General features: G+C 41.8%; 1 protein-coding gene across 2 annotated transcripts in view; it reads right to left on the reverse strand.

Moving 5' to 3' along the window:
• shq1 (SHQ1, H/ACA ribonucleoprotein assembly factor) overlaps window positions 1-25949 on the reverse strand; it is a 132586-nt gene that overhangs the window by 84816 nt on the left and 21821 nt on the right. For both annotated transcript variants that reach the window (XM_060835215.1, XM_060835216.1), the window contains exons 2-7: window positions 18148-18326; window positions 17889-17953; window positions 14595-14717; window positions 12782-12936; window positions 3331-3443; window positions 1842-1978 (exon numbers count right to left, since the gene is read on the reverse strand). In XM_060835215.1, coding sequence (XP_060691198.1) covers window positions 1842-1978; window positions 3331-3443; window positions 12782-12936; window positions 14595-14717; window positions 17889-17953; window positions 18148-18290 — 736 coding nt within the window. In that variant the 5' untranslated portion in view covers window positions 18291-18326. The remainder of the gene's footprint in view (window positions 1-1841; window positions 1979-3330; window positions 3444-12781; window positions 12937-14594; window positions 14718-17888; window positions 17954-18147; window positions 18327-25949) is intronic.

Raw genomic sequence — 25949 nt, forward strand, 5'->3', positions numbered from 1 at the left:
TTGCACATTCTCTCCATATCTGCGTGGGTTTCCTCTGGGTGCTCTGGTTTCCTCCCACAATCCAAAAAATGTGCAGGTTAGGCGAATTGGCCGTGTTAAATTGCCCGTAGTGTTAGGTGAAGGAGTAAATGTAGGGGAATGGGTTTGGGTGGGTTACACTTCGACGGGTCGGTGTGGACTTGTTGGGCCGAAGGGCCTGTTTCCACACTGTAAGTAATCTAATCTAAAGTAATCTAATCTTCTCAAAAGGATTTCTCTTATGTCTTTCATTACGAAATGTCTAACATATGTTCATTTGTATCTATTTCACTCACCAACTTGCAAACTGTTAATAAAAGATTTTGTGATGAATGCTTTAAAGCACAAAACAGATTGATTGGTGACCTTTGGAGGGGGTGCAGAGGAGGTTCACTAGGACGTTGCCTGGTATGGAGGGTGCTAGCTAGGTGGACAGATTGAATGGTTTAGGATTACTTTCATTGAAAAGACAGAGGTTGAGGGGTGATCTGATTGAGACCCCCCCGAGAACACCACATGCTTTCTCAACAACCCTATTCCCGCCCCCCACCCCCCCAGATTGGAAGGCTCCATTACTTGGGGTCACTAGTTCAAAGTGAGAGGGGAAAAGTTAGGGGAGATGTGTGGAAAGTTCTTCACATGGTGGGTGGTGCGTGCCTGGAACACGTTGCCAGTGGAGATGTAGCGATGGGAACATGTGCACCATTTACGATGTATCTAGACTGATACATGAATGAGCAGGGAGAAAAGGGATACAGATCCTTAGAAAATAGGCAGCAGATTTAGATGGAGGATCTGGATCGGCGCAGGCTTGGAAGGCCAAAGAACCTGTTCCTGTGCTGTAAGTTTCTTTGTTCTGCGTTAATCCTAGTTGATATTCCATTCTCCAACTCTTAAGTAATTTAAATCCTTTCACAGGGATAAAACAGCGGATGTTACTACAATAATACAACATTTTTTTTCTGCAATCATCACAGCCTATTTAAGAGATTTTCTTGGAAGGAGAGATTCAATAATTAGAGAAATAAATCAGCAGTACATATGTAACAGATTGCTTACTTCAAAACCATCTGTTGTATAATGTTGTAAGCCATTTCACAAGGAAGGTTACAGCCTAGGGCTTGAAATGATCACTTTGCTCAGTAGCATTTCTATTAAGAGTAATTAATTACAATTTGACGTGCCAAGATTTCGAAACTAATAATGCAATTTTGATGGATATAATTTTGGGATTCATCAATATGCTTAACTGGGTGCTGCAACAAATTGTTTCGAGTGACATTTGTAACTGAATGTTTTTGATGTGGGTTTACACATATTTAGAGTGAGCTTACTCCATAATTTCTTATCTATTGTTTGGATGCTCATTGAGTTGAACCTCTACCAGAGCAAATGTTGTGTCGTACAAAAGGAAGTAAATACATAGTGGGTGGCATGGTGGCTCAGTGGTAAGCACTGATGCCTCACAGCACCAGGGTCCCAGGTTCAATTCCAGTCTTAGGCGACACTGTCTGTGTGAAGTTTGCACATTCTCCCCACATCTCCTGGGGTTTGCTCCAGTTTCCTCCCACAATCCAAAGATGTGCAGGTTAGGTGAATTGGCCATGCTAAATTGCCCGTAGTGTTCAGGGATGTATAGGTTAGGTGCATTAGTCAGGGGTAAAGGAAGAGTAACAGGGTAGGAGAATGGGTCTGGATGGGTTACTCTTTGGAGGATCAATGTGGACTTGTTTGGCCTAATGGCCTGTAGGGATTTTATGATTATCAAGACACAGTGATCAGTTTGTCAGTTAGATGACAGTAATCATCGTCCACTCACTCACCAAATCGACTTTCTGTCTCCTCCATCAAATGTTGTTCACTCTGGGTTTTCTTTGCTTCTTTTCTCTTCTGCATGCCTACCCACCAAGGTTTATACTTCAGCAAGTCCTGAATGGGGTCATCCTCAAACAAGTCAGCACTGAAGGTCAAAGACAGTCACAACATCTTAACAGTATTTCTTTACCAGCAAACCCAACATTTGGTACACTTTTACCCCCCCCCCCCCCCCAACTCAAGACTCTGTTACTTATTTGTCACAAGATTATTTTAGTACAATTAACTTACTAAACCCATCAGGAAAATAGGTTTGATTCTCAATGAGCAAGTCTGATAAGTGGTTACAATAAAATGAATACATTTTTTGTGACTACCTAACCTAAATAACTCTGTATTGTTCACTTCTCTAAGAGAAGCAGGAATGTGCTTCAGAAAACTTTTACAGTGCAGAATTGTGCCATAATTAGTCTTATTTTTTAAAAAACTAATTATACCTCATGTACACAGGGCAGATCCAGGCTAACACTCTTGAGTAGTCAGAAGTTCTGCAGGTATGAAGTTCCAAAGAAAAAGTGTGGTTTGCTCATGGTACCAGCTGACCTGGATCAGTATTCATGGTCGTATGATTCTGTTGTATACCTAGGGTATTTTATCCTGTCTTAAACTCTGATTGAACCCAATGTATACACCCATTCTGGCAGTTGATCCTGACTGGAAAAAGGTGAAAATCACAACACATCTAGAGAGAACAGAAGATCCTTGTTTTTTTAAAAAAAGTTTGGACAACTAAATTTGTATCCAAGTATTTTACAGCTGCTTGGCATCTCAGAGTCCAGAGATCACTAGAAGAACTAGCGTAAAGGAATATTTACTATTGAGACCGTGCATTCAGATAACCCTCAGTGCAGCCAAAACGCATGCATGTTTTCACACAAATCTACACAAGGGCTGTAACGTTAAGAGTACAATAATAAGAGGGAGAAAAAGTACTTGAGAAAGTTAGCAGTATGTGAAGTACGAAGAGGGCAGAGACAAAACATAAAAATACAATTTCAAATCAAGGTACGTTTCAAGACAGGACAGAAGAAGTGGAAAAAGAAAAAAAGGATAGACAGAAAGTATGTAAAAAGAGAGTGCACGTGCGGAGAGAGAGAGACTAGAAAAGTGAAGTTGGTTCTACTTGACAACTTTAAAATCAAGGAGAAAGTGAGGTCTGCAGATGCTGGAGATCAGAGCTGAAAATGTGTTGCTGGAAAAGCGCAGCAGGTCAGGCAGCATCCAAGAAACAGGAAATTCAACGTTTCGGGCATAAGCCCTTCTTCCAGTTCCTGAAGAAGGGCTTATGCCCGAAACGTCAAATCTCCCGTTCCTTGGATGCTGCCTGACCTGCTGCGCTTTTCCAGCAACACATTTTCAGCTTTAAAATCAGCCATGGTTTAAATGCTTTAACAATAAAACCGCAGCTCTCCGTTTAAGCTCAGAATTTTCACTTACAGATAATGATCAGAATCAAACTTGGCCTCTTCAGCAGCTAACCGTTTCTGCCGACGTTCAACCATTGTGGTGCTGTCTGGTTCCTTCAGGTCAATCACATCAGTGAGTTCATCCTGGTGATGACAAACCCAAATTAAGCTTGGCAATATGGTAATCAAACAACATGTTGCTCATTTGTTCATCATTCCACAATGAAGCACCATTAAACAAAACCTTTATATTATCATTGGCTCCATATTGGGAACATTACTAGCACCACATGAAGACCGGGTCACATAGCAACCATGGCAGATTAATTGCACTACACTGCCACTTCCCAGATTTATTTGTACCAAGTTGACAAATTATAAACAAGCACCTCTTCATCAAAGGAGATCATTTCGTAGCAACACATACTGCAAACATTAGCTGAATAGACTACACTTGAACACGATTGAAGGCACTTGACCTCCAGAAAATGTCTCAGTTCTGTGACAAGATTATTTTATTCCATGAAACTCTGAAGCAGCCTGGGCAATACCAACAGAATGCATTAGAATCCTGCAGCAGAGTCCATTTTATTACCGCAGCAAATAGTACAAGAAAAATGTTTCCATGTCAATTAGTCAGCATGCAATCCACATCAGTATTTCTGATGTCAGCCAGCATTCCATTTTTGCAAAAATGATGCTTTTGTAACTCAGGTGGATGCCCTCATTTTACATAAAAAGATGGACACAACAAGATGAGTAATCATTTGCACTGGTTCAGACTGCTAGACGTCAAGAGGGCTTGCAGCCATTGTACATTGAGAGCAAGCTGTACCCACTGCAGGTTAAAGGCAGACCTGGGCAACATGCTACCCACAGTAATGGCTAATATTTTGTCGTCATGTTAGAATAAAATGTCACCATTTTACTGTAAAACGTAGGTGCAAGGGGTTGACTCTTCCTGGTTCTCCTTGATTGACTGTAACAGGTTACTTTTATTTGAAAAAGTTATAAGTACTTAGTTGTTTAGAGACATGATTGTAAAAGGATAAACCAAATAGGCATTCTTCCTTTTGGCCAAGTACGAGACTACTCATATTTAGACTTAAACTGACCCAAGCAGTAGAATACATTCCATCTTCTACACATTCCAACTACACACACACACAAACACAGGTTAGAGAGGACGGGAGGCTGAACCAAATCGGAGTCCACATAACTGAAAGAAAGTCACAGTTTAGCTGCAGGCAGAAGCCGTTGGTCTTCCTTTCAGTGCCAAGATGTTCAACAGCCGTAGCTGGGTTTTCGATCTGCGTGGGGTTGCTGCTGTGGAATTGATTTCTTTCTTTCTGTCAGCTGCAGAGCGGAGAGAAATGAATAAACAAGGGTCCAAGCTTGCTCATAGTGGGAAAGAGTGAGACAGACAACAAGAACAAGACCTTCTCAGAAGCCCATGTTGCTTAAATCACATTAGAGACTTGAACTGGTTAAGTGATCTCTATCCACCAGCCAGTAATTAAAACCCAACTGAAGATTCTAATTATATCCCCATTAGTTTGTCTGGAGCAGTAGCTTAAAAATCAAGGACTTCTTGCCCAGGCAATTAACCTTTGAATGGTTTGTCTTTAGCTGCTGAGCACTGCAGGCAGGTTCCTCGATGTCTTGCTGATAGGACACCGGAAGGAAGATTGTTCGCAAACCCTCGGAGTGTGCCATTCCCTCCGATGGATTGTGTGGACATGCTGTCAACTCTCCACACAGTTGGAATATGCAATGCACAGAACTGTACATTTTGACATACTTGAAATCATTTTAGCCAGTTTCAAAAACTGTGCCCTTTTTCAAAAAAAGGTCCAATTCCTGCTTCTCAGCAATTAGTTGAAAATTAATATTCAACATATTGATAAGCATGTCTTCACAATGTTACTAACAACAAACATCAAACACGCGAATGCCCTGCACTCCATTTAAAGTCTGGACTAATAAACTTTGCTCCTGCATTTGCAAGTCAGTAACTTCAGTCACGCTGCACATTGCGCAAAACCACCATGTATTCAGATACATCAATAGTAAGTCAGCTTCATCAATCATTTGAGTCATCCAAGTTTGTAAAAGGCACTTTAGAAATGCAGGCTTTTCTTTCCTCTTTTTCATAACTGTTGTGCTACAAGTATAACTGGACCTGTATTAAAATATTTTCATTCCAAGATTTCCAGTTCTCAAATAGTCACAATACTTCACAGAAATGTCTTCAACTTGCTCTTCAGTTAATCCCCTGATATTATTCACTTTAATCTATAGCCTAAAGCAATTAATTAACTGGAACTTATTATATTAAAAAAAAGAACATATTTAGCTTAAGGCTATAAACAATTAAGTAGACCTTCCTGAAACAGATCATCAATTAGTCGACACTGTATTAGCATTTTCATCTGCACAATACTTGGCACTGCTCAAATGAAAATGAAAGATCTGAATGTTACAGCCTGACCTTAAAAGCCATTCTATAAAGAAAATCACAAACTTCACAAATAAAACAAAATATTTCATATAAATTCATTAGATTTCAGCTCAGCCTAGCCTTCACAGAAAATGTTTGGCTGTGTTTCTTCATCTTCTTGCCTCAAATCCAGCAGGAAATGCACCGATGCACATGGCCTCGACCACATGAATCAAACTGCCAGCTCCAAGTGACTGCGTTGTGGACATCTCAGGAGACTGACAATTAAGGGAGTAAACCCTGGCCTATTTCTGGGAACGAAGCCAGACTGATTGGAGAGGACAGTGTAGGAGAATTTTAGTGATAATAGCTATACACTGTACATTTTAAACTGGTTGAGGTAAAACAGAAAGATGGTCTGCAGATGTGCGTTTCTGACTTTGTGGGGTGGGGATGGGGAGGACACAGGGGAGCGATTTTGTTAAAATAAAACAGGTTGTGGCCAAAGGGAAGCGGAAAAGGTAAATTTACAGCAGAAGAGTGGGAGGACTTCACAAAGGAATTCAGGAGCACACAGGTCCAATATATTCTCCTTAGGGTGAAATGTAGGAGTAACAAGTCCCGAGAATACTGAATGACCAGGAACATTCAGAGCTGGATAAAAAGGGAAAAAAAAAGAGTATAATAGGTACAAAGGGTGCAAATCATCAAGTGCAGGGTAAATCTTAAGAAAGCAATTAGAAGAGCAAAAGGGGGGACAGGAGGAAAAAAACACCAGTGAGCAAGATCAGGGAAAATCCCAAGGTATTCTACAAACCTTTTAAGGGGAAAAGGATAACCAGGGAAATAGGAGGGCCCATTAGGAATCAGGGGGACAATCAGCGTGTGGACCTGGAGGACATTAGTAGAGTGTTAAATGAGTATTTCACAACTGTTTTGAGTTGGAGAAAAGCAAGATGTAGGTGCAGGATTTGCTAGGGTTGGTTTCTTTGGAGCAGAGAAGGTTGAAGGGGAACCATACAGAGGCAAATAAGATTAGATGGGGCATAGATGGAATGGATAGAAAGCAGCTGTGCTTCTTAGTTAGAAGGTCAAACAAGGGAGCATACTTTTAAAGGTGAATGGGCAAGGGATCTTCTGAAGAAAAGAATTTTCACCCAGAGTGTGCTGGGGATTGGGGGCGTGGGTCTGGAATGCACTGAAGATAGCCTCAACCTTGACAAATGACTTGGATGTGCACTTTTAATTTGTAGTATTCATGGCTGTGGGCCATGGAAGCTGGGAGCACTGGAGATTTACAGAGTTGATGGGGCTGAAGGCTCTCTTCTGCGCTGTATGATTCTATGATCCACTTTAGATTCTGAACACTCCTTCCAGTTTAATCTGTGATTTATTTGTACTTCTTTCAATAGAGTCAACTATATTTCTTGTTCATAATGCACTCAGCTGTACACTGGGGAGATCAAACACACCATCTGAATGACTGCTTTGCGGAACAAAGCTTGAACCTAAGCTTCTGGCTGCCTGTCATTTTAATTCTTCACCCACTCCCACTCTGGCCTCTGCCTCCTGCACCATTTCAATAGAGCTCAACATTAGTTCAAAGAACAGCATCTCTCCTGACTTAGATTAATCATTTTCCAGCTGAATGGACCCAACACGGAGTTCAACAATTTCAGATCATAACCTCAGCTCTGTTACGCGCATGCAGCAGCTACTGTTCATCCCAGTCACAAGTCAGCCTTTCATCTGTTTCTTTTGCTATTCACTTATCATCTCCTTTTACCTTCTAACATCACTGTCTCTGCTACCACAGACCTGCCTGTTCATGGGTTCTTGCATCATGCCCTGTCCTTACCCACAACCATCACAAACCCATCTCCCAGTGCCCCCTCTCTAGTTTATTCTGTATTGCTACATTGCAAGCTTTCTCCAGCGATGTCCTAGAAAAGGAGATAACTGAGCTCCACCACGACCATCTTTCTGTGGATTAGGACTGACTCCAACCAGTGGAGAGATTCCACCGCCCCCAATTCGCACTGACTCTATACAGTTTTCCTAGAAGTCCTTGGTATCACACTTTGTCGAAAGCTGCTTTGACGTCAATGGCAGGGGACCCTCACCTCACTAAGTTCTTTTGTCCCTGTTTGGACCAGAGTAACGAGTGGTCTGATTGAAGCCCCGGTTTCCAACATCTCTCTTTTACACTGATCTGCTGGACATCCCCGAGAAGAAAGTGAGGTCTGCAGATACTGGAAAAGCGCAGCAGGTCAGGCAGCATCCAAGGAACAGGAAATTCGACGTTTCGCGCATAAGCCCTTCATCAGGAATGAGGAAAGTGTGTCCAGCAGGCTAAGATAAAAGGTAGGGAGGAGGGACTTGGGGGAGGGGCGATGGAGATGTGATAGGTGGAAGGAGGTCAAGGCAAGGGTGATAGGCCGGAGTGGGGTGGGGCGGAGAGGTCAGGAAGAAGATTGCAGGTTAGGAGGGCAGTGCTGAGTTCAAGGGAATCGACAGACAAGGTGGGGGGAGGGGAAATGAGGACCCCACCTTGTCTCAGTCGATTCCCTCGAACTCAGCACCGCCCTCCTAACCTGCAATCTTCTTCCTGACCTCTCCGCCCCCAACCCCACTCCGGCCTATCACCCTCACCTTGACCTCCTTCCACCTATTGCATTTCCAACGCCCTCCCCCAAGTCCCTCCTCCCTATCTTTTACCTTAGCCTGCTTGGCACACTCTCCTCATTTCTGAAGAAGGGCTCATGCCCGAAATGTCGATTCTCCTGCTCGGATGCTGCCTGGCCTGCTGCGCTTTTCCAGCAACACATTTTCAGCACAAGTAATCCCATTTAGTAGCTTTACCAGGTTGACACTTCAGTTTGAGGGATGCCTGGTGCTGCTCCTGGCATGCCTTCCTGTACACTTCTTTGAACCAATATTGATCCCCTAGCCTGATGGTAAATGATAGAATGGGGAATATGCTGGGCCATGAGGCTGCAGACCGTGTTGAAGCACAATTCTGCTACTGATGGTTCACAGAGTCTCATGGATGCCCATTCTTGAGATGCTTGACCTGTCCGAAGTCTATCCCAGTAAGCACGGTGATAGTGCCACACATGGAATGGGAAGGCAGGACTTGTTTCCATAATGACTGCAGAGTAATCACTCTTACTGATGCTAATGGATAGATTCCAATCAGTCTGACTGCTGTAGATGCACGAGAGGAGTTAAATTTTTCCCAGTGCTGATTCTCTCATCACCCGGTGCAGTCCCAGGATAGAAGCTATGTCCGTCAAGACTCAACCATTGATCAGTTGTGTTGCTGTGGAGACACACATTCAAATCCACCCCACCCCACCCCAGTACATTCAGACCTCTTGCCATCCTCAATGCTTCCTCCAAGTCCTGTCCAACATGGAGAAGAACAGATTAATCAGCCGAGTGTGATAACCAACAGGATGCTTTACTGCCCATGTTTGACCTGATGCAACGAAACTTCATGTGGTCCAGAGCAAATATTGACTATCCCCCCCAGGGCAACTCCCTCCAGACTGCATACAAATGTGCCAGTGTGACAGGACATACTCAGGGATAGTGATGGTGTTGTCTGCGGCATTGCATGGAAAGTACCATTCAGTGAGTATGACTGTAACAGGTTACCAATCGGTCTGTAAAACAACTCTCCAAATTTTGGCACGAGTCCCCAGATGATCGAACACTTTGCAGGACAAACAGAGCTGAGTTTGCCATCGCTGCCCAGTTGCCAGTTTCATTCCTTCTTTGAGAATTTTTGTGGTTGATACAACTGAATGGCTTGCTTGGCCATTGCTATGTCCCTATGCTCACTCCTTTGCAGCTCCCTCTGGTCTCCAACACTGCAGTTGGACAGCTTAGAAGGAAGCATTCTGCTAAAATTCCACTTTGTGTCAGTTGGTTCTCATCAATAATTCTTCAATTTAACTCTATTTGGAACTCTTTTGGGATGCAGACGGAATCCAGAGGCACAAAGTCCAAGCATCTTGTTTGGCCCAGAGGTGGGTTTCCAATCCCAGACCGTCTCCAAGATTAAACATTGCTCCTTTCAAACCACCCCTCATCCTCAATCACATCCTGCGCAAACAGATTTCTCCAGAGCTCTGCTATTCCCTTGTCTCCTCTTCAAAACAAAATCCATCTCAGCCTTAAATACATATCATTGATTACCTCCACCAGTTACCCAGCAAACTCTCAGCTTCTCCTTCGTGCACAAAAAAGCAGCAACTATGGTCTTGTATAATCTGCTCAATCCTATATCCCAGTCCACGTCTTACAGAATCCAGGTGATTCTGCATCCATCAATCGCACAGCCAGGGTTGTGCGCTCTGCATTAGTCAGGTTGGATTAACTATTGCCTTTTTACTCTGATCTTCAAAAAAAGGCCCCTCAAAATTCAAATCCACTATGATCTCTCCTGCTGTCACCTCCTCCATCTTGACCCCGGAGTCTGACTATAACTTGTTCACGTCAAGCCATGAGTGTGCTGGCTCCCCCATGTGGTGGAGATTGTCACTACAACGTCTGCCACATATCAATATAATTTACTTATTGTGTGTCTCGTTCACAAATACATATACAAACATTTAAAACACATACCATTTTTGGAGGTTTGTGTGCTTCTGTCTATTGGAGACAGCAAGCAAAAGGTGGAGGCTGCATACGAGACAGAGACAAGGAAAACATGGCTGTTAAAAAAACGCTAGTCATCGTAGTCATCTCAATCTGAAATTGAGAAATATCACCAACTATTTTAACTGTTCCAAGGTTTGCGTTTAATCAAAATAGAAATATGCAAATGCCAGAATGGGAGGCATATCTGCATTCTGACGATTTCAAAAATATTCAACCAACTAGTTAGCAGTAAGAGAGGCTAAAGATGTCTACAAATTCTCCCGCCAGCTGGTCTGCACAGGATCAAAGGGTCCAGCTGGGGACTCCATCCTATCTGGAAGCATCACAGTGGCATGGAAATTGCTGCTCTCAAGACCACAAGAACCCAAAGAGAGTAGCGAACACAGGCCAGTCCGTCAGGCAAACCGGCCTTCCATCTGTTCACTCAGTCCATACTTCCCGCTGCCTCGGACAAGCGACCAACATAATCAAGAGTCCCTCCCACCTGATCATATTCTCTTCCGTCGGATAGAAGATATAAAAGTTTCAATACACGTATGAACAGATTCAAGAACAGCTTCTTCCCTACTCTTATTAGACTTCTGAACAGACCCCTCAAATGTTAATTCTGATCTTTCTCTCTGCATCTGTAACACTGTACTCTGCACTCCATTCTGCTACCCGGAGGCATTTCTCTCTTCCTCCTGCATCTCACTCCCTCTGGGCTTCTTTTTCCATTCACTACTCTCTGCTTCCCACTTACTCTGCTCCACAGGCACAAGTCATTTGCATCAATATTTTTAACCGTCAATAAGAGCAGATGGAGGGAATTAATTGACTTCAAACCAGGGTATTTCACTGAAAAGTGATCATTACCATCGACAAAAATCCTCTCTCAGCCAGATGCTCAATGGCTACCGGCTGAACAACTTCTTAAATTTCATTCACAACCGAAGTTACAAGAATGCAATTGTCACACTGGCATTTCTCACACTCATCGAGAATAATATGACCACCTCAAACACTCAAAATTAATAATGTTTCAAAACTTTAAATTAATCTTTAAAATTATATGAAAAAAAAAGTCTTATGAAGCATACATATTAAAAATATTCTGGATGACTGATGATCCATCTTCAGGCATACGCCCAGACTGCAGCATCCAAATTTCCCTCCCCTCCCCTATCAGCATTCTGAAAAGACCACTCCCTCCGCGACTCCCTCGTCAGGTCCACACCCCCCCACCAACCCAACCTCCACTCCCGGCACCTTCCCCTGCAACCGCAAGACATGCAAAACTTGTGCCCACACCTGCCCCCTCACCTCCCTCCAAGGCCCCAAGGGATCCTTCCATATCCATCACAAATTCACCTGCACCTCCCCACACATCATTTACTGCATCCGCTGCACCTGACGTGGCCTCCTCTATATTGGGGAGACAGGCCGCCTACTTGCAGAACGTTTCAGAGAACACCTCTGGGACACCCGCACCAACCAACCCAACCACCCCGTAGCTGAACACTTAACTCTCCCTCCCATTCCGCCAAGGACATGCAGGTCCTTGGCCTCCTCCATCGCCAGACCATGGCAACATGACGCCTGGAGGAAAAGCGCTTCATCTTCTGCCTAGGAACCCTCCAACCACAAGGGATGAATGCAGATTTCTCCACCTTCCTCATTTCCCCTCCCCCCATCTCAGTCCCAACCCTCGGACTCAGTACCGCCTTCTTGACCTGCAATCTTCTTCCCGACCTCTCCGCCCCCACCCCCTCTCCGGCCTATCACCCTCACCTTAACCTCCTTCCACCTATCGCATTCCCAATGCCCCTCCCTCAAGTCCCTCCTCCCTACCTTTTTATCTTAGCCTGCTTGGCACACCTTCCTCATTCCTGAAGAAGGGCTTATGCCCGAAACGTCGATTCTCCTGCTCCTTGGATGCTGCCTGACCTGCTGCGCTTTTCCAGCAGCACATTTTTCAGCTCTGATCTCCAGCATCTGCAGTCCTCACTTTCTCCTAGCATCCAAATTTTGCTCATTTAATTTGCCTTACATTATAACTCAAATCAAATTATCAAATTAAGGTGAGTATTAATGCTAGAAATTTACCAGTTAATTAATGTGCCAATGCAAATACCAAAAAATTTCAGACATCATGACTCTGCTTCTCTTCTAAAAACTGAATCATTTCTGTCCAGCTGCTGAAAGATTGTACAGATCAACAGGACCTGATCCATTAGAACATCTACTTCACACACCTGAGTCAGTTCCCTCTAATCATGTTTTCTCAGATGAAAGCTGCAAGCTCCAGCTTATAATGGCTACAACATACAAACTGATACAAACAGTGAACACGATCTGTTAGGTTGGCAGAAGCGCTACATGCTTAAAAGCTTGCCTGCAGTCTCCTGAAGACTCCCGTTCTCAGGTTTCCAAAGCCATAGAAACAAGTCGGGCTTAGAACATTCCCTTCCAATTCCACATAGGGAGTTTGCTCAATTTCCCAATCAAATTCTTGCTGATCTTCATCTTCTTCAGCGTCACCCAATTGTCCTGCAATAAAATTGCAAGGTTATTTCATCTACTGTTCTAAAAGGCTGTATAGAGTTGGAAAACAATATTAGAAGCTCAGCTCAACAACTACAATTTTCATGAACATTTTGAACGAAGAGCGCATTTCAACTCGTCCGATAGGTTAGCAAGTGCTCTGGCATCAAAGTATATAGTCTCGGCAAGACTGTAAATGGACAACGCAATTATAAATTCAAGCATTCACTCAAGGTCCATCTTGAGAATTATCGCATTTTGAGCAACAAACAAAATAAACTGATCTTGGAGAGGATCAGCACAGATTCATCAGGTACCTTAGTTTAAAGTGACACTTAGGAGGACAGGTTGTACAAAGTTGGCTTGGATTACCTTAGGTTCAGAAGTCCACAGGGTGATTGCAACAAAGTAGTTAAAATGCTGAAAGCATTTGAGGGGGATAGAAAGAAACCATTTTCTCAGTGAGCTGAATGCAGAACAAGAACAGTAACCAAGATTTTCTGATCAGGGTCAGAAACCTTATTTAAGCACCTCATTTCACAACAACAACAAAAAACACTTATCTTTGGTTAATTTCTCAGAGAGCAGCCTCCTATCATGAACTAGTGGAGACTTGTCCAGGAATGGTCAGGCTTATTTTCAAACAGGGGAACATGGTTAAGTGTGGCATACTCCTCAGTCTGAATGCTCTGCAGCCACTTTAACAGCGACTGAGAAAAAGTAAGTGTTTCAGCCAAATGTGGAACTAGAGTGCCAGGTGGGAGAGAGGTTACGGTGGTTACAGAAGGGCAAAGAGTTGGGTCAGTGGTGAGGTAGAGTTCAGTTTAATAATTAAATGGTAATACTTATCAATGAGTTTGAAAAGGGCTCTAAGCCTCTAACAGAGTAACTATTTAATCTTAAAGGCAAGTGAGAACCCTCCGAAATAGGACTCAAACTCAGGATTACAGGACTTTTACTGAAGGTTCCAGACATCGGATAATTGCTTCAAGGAAACTTCTAATTCCCAGCCTTACTGCACGGAACTTCCATGTGATCCTGGAGCACATTACAATCCAGGCTACAGAAACAGCATTGTCATCAGCATTTCTGGGCCATAATCTGACAAGGGGAGCCCGGGTGTGGGGGAATTAAATCAGGAAGCATCTTTTTTTAAACAAAAGATCTGTTGTCCCAGTGCCCGTAGCCTTTTGTTATTTAAATAGAAGATAAAATGTGTTTCCCGATTTAATCCCTGATATCTCAGTCACCAATTTTTAAATACAAATCAGCCATCTCAAATCCAATAAATGATATTAGCTCCTTCAAGGAACAAACACAAACTATCATCTATGACTCTGCTTAGATGCATCACCCCAGTAGATCCCAGAGGACAAAGGCCCAACTAACTTAGCTACAGATGTCACACATTAAATAACACACAAGTCAAGAGAATCAATCAATATTTTGACCTATTGACAACCTTCCAATCTCATGCCTTGGCAATAAACCTTTGAGGCTGGTGAAAGGACATTTCAATAATTATCCAGCACCCTCAAACAACCAGCAATATTTGTGCCCTTGGTCACCGGAGTTAATCAAACAGCTTTTCGAATGGTTTACTTGAAGCAGCAAATGGGGATGGAGACAGGGAAGTGGAGGTCCACTTCGAACAGCAAACACACCTATCTCTTCCAGCAATGGCTTTGCAGATCTTGAACCTTTCGGTGCCAGAAGCACAGTCAGCATATCCAACCCCTCAAAGTATTCTTCAGGCGTCTCTTTCGGAACTTTTATTGTAAAAATTCCTGTAAACAGAAACACACAGAACCTAACATAAGGGACACAAGTTTTTTGGCATCAAGTAATACATCAATATTCACCTCTATTACAGTAACCAAAGTATTCAGTTTCCCATCATTGCCTCTGTGTCTTTTACATTGAAAGAAGAAATGACACAATCAGGATTTCAAGTGTCCAGCGCTCAAAAATGCACTGCAAGCTATCTGCCAGTTTCTAAATTACAAAAGCAGCGAAAATATCGTCAATGTCTAAAGTAGCAAAATGACTTATCGTGTTTCAATATTAATTGAGAAGTGCAAGCAAAGAGAATAAAGAGACGGCTTGTTTAAGGAGAGGATGTCTCTGGTAAAAAGTTTAGTACACCCGGGAACCTCTCAGAATTGCAAGAAACACTAACAATCTCAAAATTCAAATCATCTGCAGTTCCAAGGATGAGCAAGTCCATGGTGTAATTTCATGATTGTCTTGTAAAACATTAAAACATTTAAAACTTTCTTTACCAATTTAATGGTGTTTCTAAATTTAGGTTAATACTTCAACCATCTTCTCACTTTCCTGTATCTAATTAGATTTGATCTTTGATTCTAAAATCAAAATTTAAAAGAAGACTACAATCATATCTGTTGTGGTCATTACTAAAACAGCAACTCCATTTAAACAATTAAAAAGTTGCTAACTCCTTAAAATGCCACTAAATAGTAATATACCATAATACTTTCTTCAAGTCTAGGCAAATCATTAAATTATCCAGTAGAAGAAAGATGTAACTCATATCTGCACCTTTACTTTGATCTAACACATGTTGATACTGCTGATATGGAGTTAAACTCAGCTTTCAATGAGTAAGATGGATTGACAGCAAGAATAAGGAAGAGACAGACAATTCAAAACAGGACATCAAGATCACGAAGGACAGAGAAAATGAATGATCATTTAACATACCAAAGATCAACAAAAACGTTCATTTATGTCTTAAACATAACAAAATGCTTCAAGATTTCAACAGGAGCACTGAGAGTGTAATATTCAACAACAAGCCACTACCAAATAATCAAAACCTTGACTAAAAAGACATAGGCCCAAAAGGAGAATCTTGAAGGAAGCCACGAATGTAGAGAGAAGCACAGATGTTTAAGAATTCAAAACCTTACAGCCAAAGTAGCTGAAGACATGGCCATCAATCACCATGATTGAAAACAGGGATGCACAAGGTGACAGAATTGGAAACACATGGAGATTGAAGATTTGAGTGGCCAGAAGAGGTTACAGACAGCACAACAGGAAAGGGTATGGAAGATATTTGATACTTATGATGACAACCTGAAAATGGAAACGTTGCCAGTTCAGGAGATAGTGTCCATCAGAAGAACAGAGGTGACAGGATACCTGAGCACAAGTTAATGGAAAGCAGGGAACAATCAAGGAGTGCAGTGTAACAGTCATGTCTGAAAGGAACAAAAACCTAGGCGAGGGCCTCAGTTGCAATGAGCTGAGGCAGGGTCCAAGTCACACAATGTCACAGAGAAAAAGGTAGGCTACTTTGGTGATGGAGTGGATGTGTGAGCAGAAGCTCACCTCGAGGTCAAACACAACACCAAGACAGCAACGAGCCTGACTCAATTCTGTATATTCAGCAGAATCATTCCAAACACAGTGCTGTTACAGCAACATAGCTGACCATCATGTCAAATATAGCCAGTGAATGTACACGCCAGTTGACAGGTATATTTCTGGAAAAAGGATATATTCAGTTTCAAATACAAGACTTTATCTCATACCTGGTAAATATTCCAGGTTGGACAACAAAACCTGAGAATTCTCATGAAGATCATTACACATTACTTTCATTAGGGTGGAAAAACATTGCATAAAAAGGTGCTTAACTAAAGATGCTCAGAAAGAAATGGATCTTAAGAATGCATCAGGCAAGGTAAATAACACTTAGTTGAAAAAGTGGACAGAGATTGCTTTCTTAGGCCAATTCTGCAACGTCCTTGAGGTTAGTGCATCAGTGATAATTAGCGCCAAATTAGATGGTGCTGCGGAATTGCAACAGCAGCAGAGTTCAGAGTACATTTCATAACATGAGAGACAGGCAGAGGGAGACAGACACAAAGAAACAGAGCTAGAGACAGAGACAGAGAGACCGGTGTGTGTGTATTGAGGACAGAGGGAGAGGGAGACAGAGACCCCAACTCAAATTCATTGTAGAGCAAAGATAATGCATGGTTTTGTAAATCTCATTCGATGTCCAAAGGCCAACGTTCAGAAGAGGAGATAAAATTGTGGAAGTCAGCACACCTTTAGAGGTGGATGTTTAGGTACAGTACTTCAACCGAGTGATTCTCAGTATCTTTACCCAAGTCATTATCAATGAGCTGTGTATTCCTAACATTAGCCAGCAGCATGTCACTATTTGCTCATGCACTTTTGACACCAGCTACAGCAAAGTAATCAAGGCTCAGAGACAGTATGTGCCAGGAAAACTGGCCAACTAACTGTACACCGGGCAGAGTCATTTCTGTCTGAACTGTTGAAGAGAGAACATGATCATGATCAGTACGAAGTGATTAATTTACTGACAACATGAAGGCTTTCTGATCCATGGGTGGACATCCACAGTGGGGTCAGCAGCCAACATTTTCGGGGTTTGAGCCCTGATGCAGAAACGGCCAGGTGCAGCTCAAACCCAGTGCTAACAGCAACATAGCCCTTTTAAGTTGCGAGGATTTAAAAAAAATAAACCCAGCCTAACTGGCTCAGTTTGTATGAATCTTTTCCGAAATAAACCTAACAAGAAGGTTGGAGTTTTATATGATGTCAAAAAATGGGATATAAAAGGAGGAAATCCAAGTGTTTGCCCAGAATATCACAAGAAAGTAATATGCATGATGAATCTGAAAAACTCTCAGATACAACAGTAGTTAAAATAACTATGTAAAAATGTCACTGTTAACATGCCCTCTATCAGTTACATCACGGACACCCAGCGAGAAAGATAATGCTAAGGCACATAAACACATGCTCTGGGCTGATTATTACAAATACTTTAAAACTAACAGCATTAGTACAACTGTTTATCATCCTATAGTCATATTTTGCAGCTTTAGAGCCAGTCAAATACAGTTTACCAAAAGATTAAAGCTAACACAAAGTGATATATGTAACACTACTACCTGCATCAGCATTATACAAAGCTGTCTCTCTGCCATCCTCCACTATCTTTCCTGGAAGAGTCAATCTGTTTCCACAAAGAAAGAGTAGATGCTCAAGGTTACAAAGGCCATACTATTGTGTACAACTCATATAAATGCCTTTAACCGTAAAAAACAACACATTAGCAGAGTGATAAATGAGTTTGCAAATTATAGCACAACGAAATTTAGCACGAGAATTAAAACTATTTACTCCAAATCTATTTGCCGTCATACTTGCCTTAAGAAGTATGGCTTCGCATAAAATTTGAAGTCCACTCCATCGATGTACAGATCAACTTCATTAACCTTCGCATATGGGACTTGGATTATGATAGTAAGGAAATTAGGATCTTGACTCAATTCAAAGGCAGGAGTGATCATAATGAATCCAGATAAAATCAGAAGGCTGCACAAATCCTGCAAGAAAACACATGAGAAATTAAAGTGAAATACTACAGATTTGAGACAACAATGGAGTGGAGAAGCTCAGCAGGCTCCAAAGGGAACGCAGTTCCAAAGAGGTCATACTGTCTCAGAACCTTAATTGTTTCTTCCTTCAAATGCTGCCTGACATGCTGCATTTCTCCAGCACATTCTGTTCTAACATTGGAAATAAAGTTGAGAGCAGTTTTCACACGTGTTCTTGATTGGAATATTGCTGAATCTTGCAGTAAATAAAGACAGGATTCACAACAGTTAATTATAAAGTCGAGATGTTAAACAGAAACAGGAAATTTCCAAAGTGAAGATGGATCCAAGCTGAAAAGCCAGAGCAAACAGAGGTTTCGGATTTCCAGCATTCACAGTTCTTTTGGAAGCAGAGGTTTTCTCACTTCAAATCAACACATGCATTGCCTTCAGCGGATTTCACCTCTATTCTGTCCAAAGTTCAAGAGGTTGAGCAAATAGCGCTGGCCATGCAACTATGCAGAATTTGCCAGTAGTACTGTGCAATATGCCTAATAAGATAGTATCAAGTCACAGCTATGTTGTTTCTGGATTCTCTGTTGCCAGCACACAGCCCACTATGGTGTGCTGTGATCAATGTGTGCAAAGTTAAACTTACCTCATTCAGGGCAACACTGAAGGTGATGCAGAGTGATCCTTCGAGGAGCTTGAACGGGGGGTACATTTAACAAGGTTACACACAAGCAGAGAGTAGAATCAGACATGGCTGTGACGCATCCTCCTCCCCAACACTTACCGTCCAGGGTTTCACACAGGAACCAGACTGTTCCTTCCAGAGGAATCACTTTGCAACATCATCATTCCAATATGTTCCTTTACTGACTGAATAAATACAGCTAACTCGCTCGCTATAAAGCTATTCTGAGGTTATCTGACAAAATGAATGCAAACCATGTGGAATTTTAAAAAGTATAATTTGTAGTAATTGAAGAAATAAAATAAAGGCATCAATTCTCAGAGCAAAATCAAAGCAAAGATCAAAGCAGGTCTCTGCAATTAAACAGACAAGCCCAACTCAAGATATTGATATGGGCAGCCTCAGCAACAGCTCATTGCTGTGTTAATGGTTGGTTGCACTGGTGCAGGTGCAGTTCGTCATTTTTAATGTTAAGCCATGATCCCATCTGCACTCGGGAGGTAGATACAAAAAGATCCCTTGACATTATAGGAATAAGAGCAACGAATTAACTGTGGTGTCATGGGACATGTTTATCCCTCAATAAATCACTAAGACAGATTATCTGGTCAATTAATCTCCCTGGTGGTTATGGGTCAATGGTATCTGCAAGTGGTTACCATGTTTTTCCATAATACAACAATGGCTTTATTCTAGGTTCTTTACTGGCTGAAAGGAGCTTTTTCCTGTTTGGGTCTTGGAAGGTTCTTGATAAATTCAGCTTCGATTGTTAATTACAGGATGATATATTTCAGCAGAAGGCCTGGGAGGTACAGAGCAACCTGAGGGTAAACAGCGACAGACTGATAATGCTATACACAAATGCTAGAAGGATGTAATTGTAAGTCAAAAAACTTTGAGTAAAAAGTGAGGTCTGCAGATGCTGGAGATCAGAGCTGAAAATGTGTTGCTGGTTAAAGCACAGCAGGTCAGGCAGCATCCAAGGAACAGGAAATTCGACGTTTCGGGCCAGAGCCTTTAACCAGCAACACATTTTCAGCTAAGTCAAAAAACTGTTGAGCTTGTGAACATTGACAAGACTGGTAAACCAGACAGCTCTGATTTTTATGTTAGAAAGACAGAGGCATCAGACATGTGCAAAATAGATTTAACTGATGACCAGAACTGATCAAAAGATTAAATGCCTTAAAGATGAAGAAAAATAGGGCCATAAGGGAAAGAAAGGAAAAAAAGTGGTCCTGCATAAATTATGTTTACAAAAGAACAGGCACTCATATCAATGGGCCAAATGGTCCCCTTTTGCACGAGAGCAATTATGTGGCTCTGTGCATTGCGAAAAGCATAAAACTCCAAAAGTTACGGGAGGAGAGGAAACACAAAGATATATTAGAAAAACAATAAATTTCCAGGGTCAGAAAAGATTACCAAATTCTTAAGCCTGAGGGGACGGAGAATTTTCACTTAACTCTCCATAAGCCATTTGTCAAAGGGAGGGCTCATACCTCTTGAAAAGATGGAGTGATTGTATTACTCAGAGTAGTAGGGGCGTGGAATGCACTGCCTGCAACAGTAGTAGACTCACCGACTTTAAGGGCATTTAAATGGTCAATGGATAAACATACGGATGAGAATGGAATAGTGTAGGTTAGATGAGATTCAGATTGGTTTTACAGGTCGGCGCAACATCGAGGGCCAAAGGGCCTGTACTGAGCTGTAATGTTCTATGTTCTAAAAGAGGCTGAAGGATAGATACAGGGAAAGTGTTTTCAATTGTAGCAAAGATGAGAACAATGAGCCATAAATATCAAACACAGTCACAAATAAATTCAATACAGAATTCTGGAGAAACTTCTTTACAGAGTACTGAGAATGCACATCAATTAATCCTACAAGTTATGAGATGTGAATAGCATTTAAAGAACAGTCAAAGACAGACAGAGAGAAAGAAATGAGGATATACTAAGAGTTTAATGAAGGTTAGTAGACTTATAGAGTAACAGAGTCATAAAGCATGGACACAGACCTTTCAGTACAACTTGTCTATGCTGACCAGGTATTCTAAACTTATCCAGTCGCACTTGCCAGCATTTGGCCCATATGGAGATAATATAGACCAACATTGATCCAATAAGCTGAACGGTTTGTTTCTGTACAAAATGATCAGAGGTTGATTGCACTTTCAATTTTATTCACTTGGACAAGTCAATTCAGATGAACGCCAGAGAAATTTTAAAAATATTTGAGAGAAAGTATGACGGAGTACTACTATCCATGATAGCAGACTTGGCTTCTCTCTCAATGAGAAGGAAATCATAATTACAAAAACATTTGGAAATAGTAAAGAGAGCTTCAATTACCTTGGTTCATATTGGTACAGGCAGTCACCTTAATAGGTTTGTTTACTGAATGACCTCCAAGCCTATGGCACAAGCGTTACATGTGTACTGTCATTCCCAAAGACAAAATTGTCAATCAAATCTGCTCTGCAAGAGATCTGCCAAGTGTCATTAAGACATTTTGACTGGTGAGCAAATTGTGTCAGCCATAACATAGGATATCTCTAGGGCAAGTGCTTGACTGACAGCTCTCTCCTCAAAAGAGAGAAAATGATCTGCTCAGCAATAACTTGTGAATGTTTGACCAATAGAGAAAGCAGCAGGTGAATACTTCACCAGGTAAAATCCAGCTACGTTTTCTCTCAGACAGATGTTGGCCCGGCTTCAGTATTATTGGAAGGCTTTAAAGTGAACAACATCTGATCATTGTGAAACAAGATACACTGCAACACAAGATTGTCTGCTGGGTTAATCTCTCACTAAACAGTTGTACAGATTAGACCTTAAACCTGCTCTCTGTCAACTAATTCTTCTTTTGTTATTGTGAAAAGGCACAAAGTGTTTCTGTGGCCCTGGTCAGCAAATCGGTTTGACTGTGACAGCACATGTATGCAGGTGCTCAGTGTATGCTCAGATTAAGCACTTGTTTATGTAAGTAGACCTCACGTGAAGAATGAGAGAAATATCTGTCACAGCTCATTACAGGACTTTGTAGCCTCTCAGCCTATATACATTTGAAGAATAAAGGACAGTTACTGTTGTCTGTGAGAGAAGAGATATTTATCCTTCATTCTACTGGCTTGATGTAGTTTTGAGATGCTAAAAGGTGCAAAGGACAATGGATTAGAATGACTTACAACTATGAAAAATAACATCTCTATCAAATGCAGCAAGTTTCAATCCTCTTACCTACTAGACATGATGTTAGTGGATTAGATATGCCAAAAATTATTGCTTAACTAAACGTCACCTTACTAAAACAGGACATTTTACACTGTCAGCACAAATATAAACTTATCTCAAGTCACGTTTTGCACCATTAAATGGGTTAAATTTCCAGCTGAACATTGTTCACTCGACATAACAAACAGCAAGACATATTGGTTCCATTTTCAACACTTGCATTGAACTTTCTGGAAAATTTTTTGATAGCCCCATTTACACTGGATCACAGAGTTTCACCTTACATTAATGAATGTTTGATCAAGTACAGAACCTCCCTCAGGGAAACATGGTCTGTGGGAAAACAACAGAATTTACACTACAGAGTCCATCATAAATTCAACTTTCTTGTGAATGTTATTACTCATTTTGAGACTTGGTAGGTGAGAAGATAACTTTAACTAAACATATTATGACCAACTGGGGTAGTGTGCTGGAAATCAAACCCAAAATTGAAACATTTCATAAAGCTATGCAAAATTCACCAATTTATCTGTGTTAGATCCAGGTTAATCTGTACTCAACAAGAATTACTATTCGTGACAAATAGATTCTGGCCACAAGTCAGTTATGATAATACCTAACTGTATTTCTTTATAAAACCCCTTACAATCATGCAGCCAGACAAAATAAAAAGGATGCTGTGGGTGGAGAGAAAGACTGGGATGGCCTGTCCGCAGAGTTTACTGAGATGATCCTTTTTTGTCAGGACTTGCTGCTCATCAATTTTCCTTCTCCAAGTGGCACTTAAATGCACGTTGCACAGAGCAACTGGCTCAGAATTTTAAAAAGTCTGACTTATTACCTATTACTTACAAGCCACAACTAATACGCAGAAATAAACTCACTTTCTTCAGGCTTGTTCTTTCTTGCCTGCAGAAAGGACAGCTTCTCCCATTACAGAGGTCAATGGCTTCAGAACAGATTCACACCCATATGTTCTTCAGCTACCTGGAGGCTAATCTCAGTTATTGGCAGATGGAAGACCTTTGTCATCAATGAACACCTGACCAAACAGCTACTTGTTGCCAGCTGAATCTCCCTTCTGAGTCAACCCCAGGGTTCAGCTCAAGTTCAACAACTTCTCCCACTGCTTGATTAAACATCAACATAAAAAGTCCTTCAATGAATGTCAGGTAACTAGCTTTGTTATTTAAAAAAAGTGTCGTCACAGTTCAGTCTACAGTCACAAATACAGAAAAGGTAAAAAGATACTGTCTTTACAATTGAGTGCTTTTGACACCAAAAGTTGGACAAAAAGAATTTGGTTATTTCAGGACCGGAAGATTGCCATTTCAATTAAAACTCTCAGCTCACATAAGAGAGGTGGGACAGACAGACAGACAAGTACTAATTCTGAATTTCAAAACCTTGTTGTATTTTGTGTTCTGTAGTTCCAGGGAGTAAGACTTGGACAGTTTTTCTGATGCAATCTCAACAAACAGCATTTTAGCTCCACTTCTTCTGAAGCCAAGTCAGGTGATCATGGTTCTCTTTTCAGCCCCTATGTCAAATTCATTCATCATCACCAGCTCTGTTTTGAATAGTTTGTACACATTACTAAATTAGACAGAACAACATTCTTTTACAGAAAAAGAAACAGCCTTCAAGTTAAAGTCATGTCAATCCTCATATTGCAAAGTAAATCGAGTCAATATTCTCTTTTTTGTCTCCACTCACTCAGCGGCAAAGCCTATGAGGCAAGATACCTGGAAAATCACAAGAAAACCTTGCAACTCAAGAACAGAAGTAAGATTCATCAATTCATTAGTCAACAGTGAAGAAGACTGTCCAAAATTATAAAGGGATCTTGATCAAGTGGGCCAATAGGCTAAGGAGGGAGTTAAGCTGGAGAGGGTTCAGAAAAGATTTGCCCGAATGTTGCCAGGAATGTTTGAGTTATAAGGAGAGGTTTTGATAGGCTGGGACTGTTTTCATCGGAGCATAGGAGGTTGGGGGGTGACCTTATACAGGTTTATAATATCATGAGGGTCATAGTTACAGTGAATAGCAAGGGCCTTTTCGCTAAGGCAGGGGAGTTCAAAACTAGGGACATATGTTTAAAGTGAGAGGAGGAAGATTTAAAAAGGGACCTGAGGGACAACTTTCTCACAGAAAGTGGTTCATATATGTAATGAACTGCCAGAGGAAATGGTAGATGCAGGCTTAGTTACGTTTAAAATATGGATACAGAACAACCTCAATTATCCAAACAAGACGGGCAGGGAGTATTTTGTTCAGATAACAGAGTTTGAATAACGGATTGTTCAGATAATGGATAGCATTTTTACAGGACCTTGAGATCTTGTTCAGATAATTGATGTTACTCTGTACATAAATAGCTAAGGTTGAGAGGGAAATGGGCCACACACAGCAAGTGGGACTAGTTTAGTTTGGGAAACTTGCTCTGCAGGGGCAGTTTGACAGAAGGATCAGCTTCTGTGCTGTATTACTCTACGACTATATACAGGGGAGCCTCGAATATCTGAATACTAATTATCCAAAAATCAGATTATCCGAAGGAGATCTCAAGGTCCCGATAGAAACATTACATCAAAGACGTGTTTCCAACAGTGATCACGTTGTTTACAGTGAGTAAACAGGCATCGTCTCCAAGTGACTGACCTCCTGCTCTCTCGCTCTGTCCCCAAACTTTCTCGGGGGTTCTGCAGCAGAGTGCACCCTAAACCCCCACTCCCCATCCCCAGATAATCTGGCCAACATTGTCCTGTATAGGGCAAAGACTGAACCTGTCAAAGAGTTGCAGTAAAAATTTGTATGTGTGGGGCTGTGACTGTGTGTGCACACGCTATTTGGAAACTTACCCCACACAGGGAGCTGCAGCAGTCTTTCTGTTAGTGTCCAGTCCAGCTGCCCCAGAGAGGGGGCAAGTGTGTACGGAGTTGGGGGATGGGCAGGGGAGGTGTTGGAGGTGGGGGGCTGGTGTTAGACAGTGTTGGGGGCAGTGGAGACGGTGTTGGGGGCGGGAGGGAGAGGAGCAGCGTTAGACGGCGTTAGGGGCTGGGGGGCAGTGCTACACGTGTTGGGGGGAGGGTTGCACAGCATTGGGGGTTGGGGGGCAGTGTTAGACCGGTTTGAGGGCAGGGGAGGTGTTAGACAGTGTCTTTTTGGTAGCGGGGACAGTGTCAGATGGCGGGGGATAATTTTGAGGGCGGGGGAGGTGCTGCACAGTGTTGGGGGTGGGGGGTGGGGTGGGGGGGTCTCACATACTGTGTGCTTCTGCAGTCTCCTGATCGCTTCAAAAACTCTGAACCCCAGAGGAAAGGCATTTAATCTATTAACCGAATAATCAATCATCCAAATGAAATATTGCCTGCCCATCACGTTCAGATAATCGAGGTTCCCCTGTAATCAATTGGGTCAAAACACATCAATCTCTGCCATATTCTGAGGGCTCAATGTCTGCTGACAAATTCACTTTGAAAAGTTCAGATTTCAACTAATATTGATGAGAACATCTCAAATTGAGGGTCTGTGGTAGAATCAACAGGGAACCCTTGGACAGTAACAAGGCAAACCCCTTGAGACAAAGGCTGAACTCAAAGCAACTGTTCATGTCAAGTCACATTTGTTATTCGTCAGTGACGTTCCTTATTCAACTGGACACAAACTAAGAATCAGCACAATGTGAAGAAC

The sequence above is a fragment of the Hemiscyllium ocellatum genome, chromosome 14 (genome assembly GCF_020745735.1).
Source record: "Hemiscyllium ocellatum isolate sHemOce1 chromosome 14, sHemOce1.pat.X.cur, whole genome shotgun sequence".
Taxonomy (NCBI): Eukaryota; Metazoa; Chordata; class Chondrichthyes; order Orectolobiformes; family Hemiscylliidae; genus Hemiscyllium; species Hemiscyllium ocellatum.